The following is a 9,576-nucleotide window of genomic DNA, read 5'->3' on the forward strand; positions in this document are numbered from 1 at the left end:
GAAATCTAGGACGTACTGGTCCCGGATTTCGCTCAATGACTGCAGACAGCATAAGAAGTATAGCTAATAAAAAAGACACATCATACTTAAAAACTAGATTACCTAGAATTATAAACAAAACAATGTGTACAGCAATATAAATAAAGCGATTGATCAAACCCATAGACTATAGAAAAAAAAAGTCGGAAAAACTGGTCAACCGGGAGGAGCCGATACACCATGCAAGGCTAAATACTGAAGGAAGGACATCATGAATGGTTTTGAGAAGAAAAAGAATCAGATAAGGGAAAGGCTACCTTTTGATAAACCACCAGGCATCCATGGCCCTTCTATTAAGCCTGCCCAACACACCATTTAAAAAAAAAACAGGAGGAAGAGATTTTTTTTTTTTTTTTTGATAGAATAGTGTGCCCGAGTGTACCCACAAGCAGGAGAACTCTATCCCAAGACAGTGGAAGACCATCGAACAGAGGCTACGACACTACCCAAGAATAGAAAACAATGGTTTAATTTTGTAGTGTCCTTCTCCTAAAAGAGCTACTTACCATAGCTAACGAGTCTCTTCTACCCTTAATATGAGGAAAGTACACTGAACAATTACAGTACAGTAATTAACCCCTTGGGTGAAGAAGTGTTTGGTAATCTCAGGTGTATGAGGAAAGACGAGACTGTTAAGAATAGGCCAGGCTATTCGGTGTATGTGTAGGCAAAGAGTAAATAAGCCGTAATCAGAGAGAGGGAACCAATGCATTACTGTCTGGCCAGTCAAAGGATCCAATACCTCTCTAGCGGTAGTTACTCAACTGGCGGCTGGTGCCCTGGCCAACCTACTACATAGGGTCAAGATATCCAAATTATACTTCATAAATTCATTTTCCACTTGCAGTAACTTCCCAATCGAATTCATTGTTCTAACATTCCGCTTATCAATTTTCAATTTTTCTTTAGCATTTATAAACCAGGAGATTCTTAGCATCCCGCTACTCTCGGTGTAAAGGTTTCAAGTACCCTCAGTTTCAAGCTACCCCCCAGTAACTTTAAACCAGTTTCAGATTACCGGGGAGGTAGTTTGAAACTGGTTTCAAGCTATCCCCCCTCCCCCTGTTTTCAAGTTACCCCCTCAGCGAAACAAGAAATAATCTATATGACTGCATATATGCATCATGCATTTATTGCCGACTTCACAGTTGAAAATATTTTCATTCTCGTATTTAAGACAAATAATTGTTTGCTTTTATCGTCTCAAATAGATTCCCTTCATGTGCTTCATGTGCATGAGCTTCACACGGCAACATGCGTGGAGAAATTGACTCAAAAATCAAGAACGTGATGTGCACTTTATCGCTATACTCTGTCAAATTTATGAAGAAGATTGAGACGTACCTAAAGACAAAAACACACATGCCATATTCCCGACATTGTGTTACGAGAATAAAAAGAACATGATGCAAATTTATGGTTATAATGAAAAGAATTACTCTAGGTGTTAAACTTTAATAATATAAGAACTCAACATCAAATTTGTTATCTAATTATAACATTATTCAGTAGCGCTATAAAGAAACGAGACAAAATTGCCTCTTTTCCGATATAGTTTTTCAGGTCAGTGATGGACATTTATTAATTGGCTTTCGGCAGGAAGTATCTCTTAATAAACTTCCTTGTCTTGCGGGCAGGTACTGGCAAGATCCACTGCGACGAAAGTAGCTTGCTGCTTGAGCTCCACACCCAGATGTAGAGGAGAGAGAGAGAGAGAGAGAGAGAGAGAGAGAGAGAGAGAGAGAGAGAGAGAGAGAGACCCACACACACACAAAGCATCATAAACTTTTTGTCATCCATAATGGAAGGTCTTCCATCCCCATTCACAGCAACTGTAGGCTGGCTACTTACCGGTCAAGCACAAGAGGTTGTTTATATGTTTTGAAATATTTTGCTTTAGAAAAATAGAAAGGAGGTCCTGTTACTGATATTTGTAAAGCATTTTTTTCGCATAACAGAAGCAACCAATTTAAGCAAAAATACATTCACTGTCAAATGAACTGTGAGGTAATTCTGAACAATGGTCCCGTAAGCAGTTGTTACCGAATGTATTCCCATCTTCAATAATTGTAATGATAACCCATATTATCATAGAGCAAAATTATATAAACCTGCAATGGCATCAAACAACAAGGCCCAAAAAAATAGTGGCTCATCAAAAAAGCGTATCACCAAGAGACAATATGATAAATTGTCAACTTTTGGAAATGGTCAAGAAATACTCCCAAACTATAGATAACGATTACGTGATTGATAAAATTGCAGTTGAAATAGTCACATAGTCATTCGTCTTCTTCCATACTATTGCCAATACAATCTGATTGAACATATATGGGCATAAATGAAAACCTATGCAGTGAAAAAAAAAAAAAAAACTTTGAAATGATAGATTCATGGGTAGGCTTACTTTAAAAAAAAAAAAAAAAAAAAAAAAAAAAAAAAAAAAAAAAAAAAAAAAAACATGGTGGGAAACCATAAAACATTTAGTCAAAAAATTACGGGAGGACGATGCAAAGGAAGATGTGGTAATCGATAAATATATTGATTCCTTAGTTAGAAGTCTTGAGTTCTCTAATGAGGAATCTTCTTTAAAATATGTTAGGTTGCCATCTATATCAGCAAAGAATCAAAGTTATGGTGTAAGTCGAAAGACTAATTTCAAGATAAAAGCTAAATGTACGAAATGCTTTGCATTCTCCTGTATTATTATTATTATTATTATTATTATTATTATTATTATTATTATTATTATTATTATCATTATTATTAGCCAAGGTGCAACCCTACTGGGATGGGAAACAAATAAGGAAAAAGAAATAGAGGAAAGATATAAAGATAACGTACAGAAATAACAAGAAGGCAAAAGGGCATTATATCATTAAAAACGTGTTAAAAAAGAAAATGCTAACAAGAAAATATTGTAAGCATGTTCGTCGTCACTGAAAAATAATAAAGTAATTATTATAAGAAACAACAAAAGAAAACAAAGAAACATTTCATCTGTAGCTTTCAGAGAAGATCATTTTATTTGATAGGTGGTCGATTCCCAAAGGAGATTATTACAAAAATTTAATGAGGTGAGAAGGTATACTACGAAGTCGAAAATATGGTGCCGTGTGTTTTTGTCTTTAGATACTCCTTGACCTTCGTATAGGCTTTTTCGTTTTCCGAAGCCCCTTCTGGGTACTCGGCGTTCATAACGTAGCCAAAGATGATGATGATTATCGAGGTTGTCCAATTTCCGTTCAGCAGCCATACTGACGACTTTTTGGACAAGTGATGCTGTGATCGGATTAACCTTGATTTATTTGCACCCCAACACTACCGCGTACAAAATAATCAGATAACAAAACAATGGTCGTTTGATTTGCAGCCCAAGGACGAGAAATTGTCATTGTAACTATCGTCGCTTGACTTGAGTGCACTAGTATTATACATCATGCAAATTTACTCACTGAATGTGTCTCAAGTTCATTTTGGAAAAAAATAACACATAAATGATGGCCGTATCGAGCGTACTTTTATCTCTATACTACTATAATAATCGCATAGAACTAAGAAAATAAACGGATAAAAACATGACATCAATAAATTATGCCAATAGATGAAACCTTACATGTATATACATATAACCTAAAAAGTTTGTGTTGACCCTGATAAAAAGCAATTGATTATTATTTATAAATGATGAGCTACTACGCAAAACGAGGGGTTAGTTTGAATCCGGGGGGGTTACCTCAAAACCGGTTTCAAATTCCTCCAGGAGTAGCTTGAGACCGGTTTCAAGTTACCCCCAGTGGCCTGAAACCGGTTTCTAACTACCAGGGGGGGAGGGGTAAGATTTGGAAGGGGTAATTCAAATCAAATTACCCCCTCCAAATCTTACCCCCCCCCGGTAGTTTGAAACCGGTTTTAGACTACTGTGGGTTAACTTGAAACCGGTTTCAAGCTACCCCCGGGGGCAATTTGAAGTCGGTTTCAAGCAACCTCCCTGGTTTCAAACTACCCCCTTCGTTTTTGCACAGTACCTCATCATTTATAAATATTAATCAATTGCTTTTGATCAGGGTCAACACAAAATTTTTGATTACATGTATATACATATACAGTTTCTTCTATTGATAAATTTCATTAATGTCATGTATTTATCCTTTTATAGTCTTAGTTCTTATTTGCGATTATTATACTCGTACAGTGATAAAAGCATGGTCGATACGTACATCATGTATGTGTTGTTTTTCCCAAACGAACTTGAGACACATTCAGTGAGTAAATTTGCATGATGTATAATACTAGTGCACATAAATCTAGTGTTCCTTAATTCATCGGGATGACCACAAAGAGGACTATAGTTACGATGACCATTTCTCGTCCTTTGGCCGCAAATCAAACACCCCTTTTTTTTTATCTAATTATTTTGTACGGGGTAGTAAGCCATTTATCTCTGGTGTTTTGGGATGTAAATGAATCCAGGTTAACCAGATCACAGCATCACTTGTCCAAAAACTCGTCGGTATGGCTGCTGAACGGAAATCGGACAACTTCGATATCATTGACTACGCAGTAAACGCCAAGTACCCATAACGGGCTCCGGAAAAAAAAGCCAATATTTTGAGGCTATACTCTGTTAGATTTACGAAGGTCGAGGTGTATCTAAAGACAAAAACACACGGTCTCATTTTTTCGACTTTGTAGTATAGGCTACCTTCTCACCTCACTAGATTCTTGTAGTAATCTCCTTTGGGAATCGAACACCTATTAAAAATATACTTCCGAAGGCCACAGCCGCAATGTTGCTCAGTTTTCTTTTATCATATTCTCTCTTACAATAGTTATCTTATTAGTTAAGTTGGCAGATCAACATTCTCACTATATTTTCTTGTTATTATTTTGTTTTTAACATTTCTTTAATAATACAATACCCATTTGCCTTCTTGTTATTTTTGTATTCAAATTTTATATCCTTCCTTTAATTCTGTCTCCTTACTGGTTTCTCTTCTCAGAGGGGTTGCCCCTTGGCTAGTTATAATAATAATGAGCTACCCCAACAACATCATCCATGCCCTACAAGTCCTTAAGGAGAAGGACTTGAAGAAGAGGAGGAGGACCATCTTGAAGAAGCTGGTCACCCTTAATGGCGGAAAGCTGCGGATCCCAGAGGTCTGCCAGGAATACTTTAACATCTCCAGCTACGTCCCTACACCAGCACAGGAGCAGATTCTCAAGATGGGCCTCAACTGCCACTTCATCACCCGACCAAGATCTACCGACAAACGCCTGGAGATGGAATTACTCCTAGATTCTATCCTCAACCTCCAAGAACGTGGTGCCCTCCGGACGACTGACGCCCTTCAGCCGCTTCTGCTCGCCGAGGCCCTTACTGATAGGGGCAGGTACAGCAGCGGCATCGTCTCTAAGGAGATGAGAACTGCTGCTAAAGAGCTCAAACGAGTTGCTGAGGTTACCGTCCGTCGGGCTGACAAGACAGCTGCATTTGTACTCATCAACACCCACGAGTACCACGAGAAACTGGACGCCATCCTCGCCGACCTGACCAAATTCGAGCGCCTCACGAGCAACCCTGTTGAAGAAATCAAGAGGGAAGCAAATCGTACCATCGAGGCCATTAATGCTGCAACTAACACCGTACACCTACCCATGATTTCGGGGGCATTATGGACCTGGTTACCTCTAGGGCAATGTTAAAACCCACAAACAAGGCAACCCACTCCTACCTATCATCAGCCAATGCCCTACGCCTACATACCAGGTGGCCAAGAAACTGAACACGATTCTGACGCCATATGTCCCCGACCGCCACTGTGTGGCCTCCTCTGCCGAATTCCTAGAGAGGATCAAGGACGTCCGCGGCGAGGGGGTCATAGCATCGATAGACGTCGAATCTTTATTCACTAATGTCCCAGTCGATGAAACCATCGACCTTATTGCCGATAGAGTCTACAGGGATGAGACGACTCCTGAATTAAATATCCCAGAGCAAGCCCTTCGGACCCTCCTTGCCATTTGCACTTAAAGGGCCCCCTTTACTACTCATCGTAGGCACTTGTACTTAAAAAAGGATGGCGTGGCGATGGGCTCGCCCTTGGGCGTACTCTTTGCTAACTTCTACATGGGAGTAGTAGAGGAGAGGGTATTCTCCCATCTCGAGTGCCCCCTCGATTACTTCCGTTATATTGACGACACTTTCATCAAAGCTACTTCTACCGAAGCCATCAAGAATCTAAGGAGGACCTTTGAGGACAACAGCGTCCTCCACTTCACCCTTGAGAACAGTGTTGACAACAGCCTCCCGTTCCTGGACATCTTGATTTCTTCCACCAACGAGGGATTCCAGACCACTGTCTACACCAAGCCCACAAATCTCGGCATGTGTCTAAATGGCGAAAGTGAATGTCCTGCCCGCAACAGGGCCTCGACTATCAAGGCCTTTGTATGCAGGGCCTTGCCTCACTGCTCGACATGGACTGACACCCACAAGGAGCTGGAAAGGGTCGCACAGGTCCTCATCAACAACGGCTACAGCAACAAGCATGTCCAGCGTGAAGTGAGGACAGTTATAGACAAGTGGTATGGGTCCCCTTTGGTGAAAGGGTCTGACAGCGCTAGCCAGGGGTCCGACAGAACTACAGATAGGTCCGACACCTCCACCAACGGATCTAGAGACGTCAAACTTTACTACAAAGGCCTCATGCACGCCAAATATCAGCGGGATGAGAAGGCCATTAAAGACATCACCAATAACAACGTTTCACCCACTGATGAGACCACGAAAGTGAAACTCATCATCTATTACCAGACTGAAAAAACCCGCAACTTGATCATGAGGAACAATCCAGTGCCCCCTGATAACGACCCTCTGAGGAAGACAAATGTAGTCTACTCTTACCAATGCCCAGTCCGAGGATGCCCCGGCAAATACATAGGTATGACTACCATGAAACTTTCAAAGAGGATCTCGTGGCACGTTCAGCAAGGTGCTATCAGAAATCATGCAATACAGCGACATAACTCCCAAATTAGTCGGGCAGACATCGTCGCCAATACCAAAATTATCGACAGTGAAACGGACAGCAGGCGCTTACGAATTTTGGAAGCTTTGTTAATCCAGAACGAGAAACCAGCGTTGAATACAACTCAAGAAATGTTTCTACTACCATCCTGTCGACGTACCAACGCTAGGAACCAAGAACAAGACCCCCAGAATGATGACAACCCCGATCCTGACACCCCTACAAATGGAGAAATCGTCTGGCCGAATGCTGATTTTGGCGGCGAACATGGCCTGGAATTTCAGCCTGCTGAGCGTGGGAATGGGCTGACTGACTTTGAGCCCGTCTCGGCGCGCGCCTCAGCCAATCAGGGAGCTCGGATACCTCTCCCAGCCAAGTCCACTGAGCGAGAGAGGAGCCTGCCTGACTTTTTGGCTGGCTCGGCGTGCGTCCTGACCAATCAGGAGCCAGGATCCCTTCCTACCTCTCAGCCTGGGAGGCCGAGCCGAGCTCGTCGTACATCTGCCACCCGAACTTACAACCTCCGCTCGACCAATCAAAATTCGAGGCCCCTCTCTACGAACCAGAGCCGGGATATATAAGGACCCAGATCTAGCCAGAGCCTCACTTCTCGCCTGAAGACGGAGCAAGCTGTTCCGAAACGCGTCGCAACCCACTCCTGACTTTACCTGTTGTAATTTTCGAGTATTACTTGTACTTGTATCAAATACATCCAGCCTTAACCTGATTTGTATCCTTCACCCTGATGAGCTTCGCCAACTTGCTAGCTGAATGTAGCAATAATAATAATAATAATACAGGAGAATACCAAGAATTCCATACATCTGACTTTTATTTTGAAATTATTCTTTCGATATGCACCAGAACTTCTCTGTTGATATGGATGACAACGTAACATTTTTATTAGAGATTCCTCATTAGAGGACTCAAGACTTCATACCAAAGAATCAATATATATATCGGTTGCCACATCTGGCCTTGCATCGTTCGCCTGTATTTTTTCGGCGTTTTACACGAGAATCGCTCAAATTTTTTTTTGTCACCGAAAGCATTATTTATTTATTTATTTATTTATTTATTTATTTATTTTTTATTTTTTTTTTTAAGTAGGCTTAGCCTTAAATCTACCATTAGATTTTTTTCCCGATACATAGGTCTCACTTTCGCCCAAATGTGTTCAATATTTTGGAGGAAGACGAATGACCCAGTGGCCATTTCAACTGCAATTTTACCAATCACGTATACGTTATCTATACTTCGGGAGTATTCCTGGACCATTTCCAAAAGTTGACATTTTAACATATTTTCTCTTGGTGATAACCTTTTTTGATGAGCCATCATCTTATATGTGCCTTGTTGTTTGATGCTGTTGGAGGTTTATCTTATTTTTCTTTATGGTAAGATGCGTTACCACTACAATTATGGAAGATGGGGATATGTACGGTATTAACAGCTTACGGATCCATTGTTCAAAATTATGTTACTATTAATTTGACTTGATTGTTGTTTTGCTTAAATTGGTTGCTTCTGCTATTCGAAAAATTGCTTTACAAACGTCAGTAATAGGACCTCCTTTCTGTTTTTTCCAAAGCAAGATATTTCGAAACATTATAAACAATCTTTCGTTCTTGACCCGTAAGTACTGTATTCTACAATTGTTATGTATGGGGATGGATGACCTTCCATTCTAGCTAACAAAAAGTTTATGAAGCTTTATGTGTCTCCCCCTTGATTTACTAGAATCTTTGAGACATCTGTTTTAGCATTTTTAATTCTCTCTCTCTCTCTCTCTCTCTCTCTCTCTCTCTCTCTCTCTCTCTCTCTCTCTCTCTCTCTCTCTCTCTCTCACATATGGGTGTGCAGTGCAAGCAGCAAGCTACTTTCGTCGCAGGTGGTTCCTGCCATTACCTGCCCGCAATGCACGGAAGTTTTATAAGGGATATTTCTTGACGAATGCCGATTAATGAATGTCCATCGCTGACCTGAGAAATTTTGTGTCGCGTTTCTTTATAGCAAGACTGAATATGTTACAAAACTATAACAATCTGAAGTTGTTTTTTAAAGAATTAAAGTTTAACACCTCAAGTAATTTCCTTCACTATGACCATCAAATTTTCTCTTTATTTCCGAAACACAGTGTTGGAAATAGGGCATGTTTGTTTTTGTCCTTAGGTACATCTCAAACTTCTTCGTAAATTTGAAGGAATATGGTAACAAAGTACACATCTCGTGGATTTTTGTGTCAATTTCTCCAAGCATATTCCTTTTGAAGCTCGTGCAACTGAAGCATATGAATGGAATCTATTTGAGATGATAAAAGAAAACAATTCTTTTTCTTAAATACGAAAATAAACTTTTTTGTACTACAGCGAAGTCGAAAATAAATGCATGATGCATATGTGCACTGTCATATGAATTATTTTCTATTTCGATTAGGGGGTAACTTGAAAACAGGGGTGTGGGGGGTGGGGGGTAGCTTCAAGCCGGTTTCAAAGTACCTCCCCGG

At 40.4% G+C, this 9,576-nt stretch overlaps 1 protein-coding gene across 1 annotated transcript in view; it reads left to right on the top strand.

Moving 5' to 3' along the window:
- The first annotated feature begins 6,130 nt into the window (after positions 1-6,130).
- LOC137624679 (uncharacterized) overlaps positions 6,131-9,576 on the top strand; it is an 8,710-nt gene continuing 5,264 nt past the window's right edge. The window contains exons 1-2 of the mRNA XM_068355639.1: positions 6,131-6,334; positions 6,395-6,627. Coding sequence (XP_068211740.1) covers positions 6,131-6,334; positions 6,395-6,627 — 437 coding nt within the window. The remainder of the gene's footprint in view (positions 6,335-6,394; positions 6,628-9,576) is intronic.

The sequence above is a fragment of the Palaemon carinicauda genome, chromosome 31, assembly GCF_036898095.1.
Source record: "Palaemon carinicauda isolate YSFRI2023 chromosome 31, ASM3689809v2, whole genome shotgun sequence".
NCBI classification, from domain to species: Eukaryota; Metazoa; Arthropoda; class Malacostraca; order Decapoda; family Palaemonidae; genus Palaemon; species Palaemon carinicauda.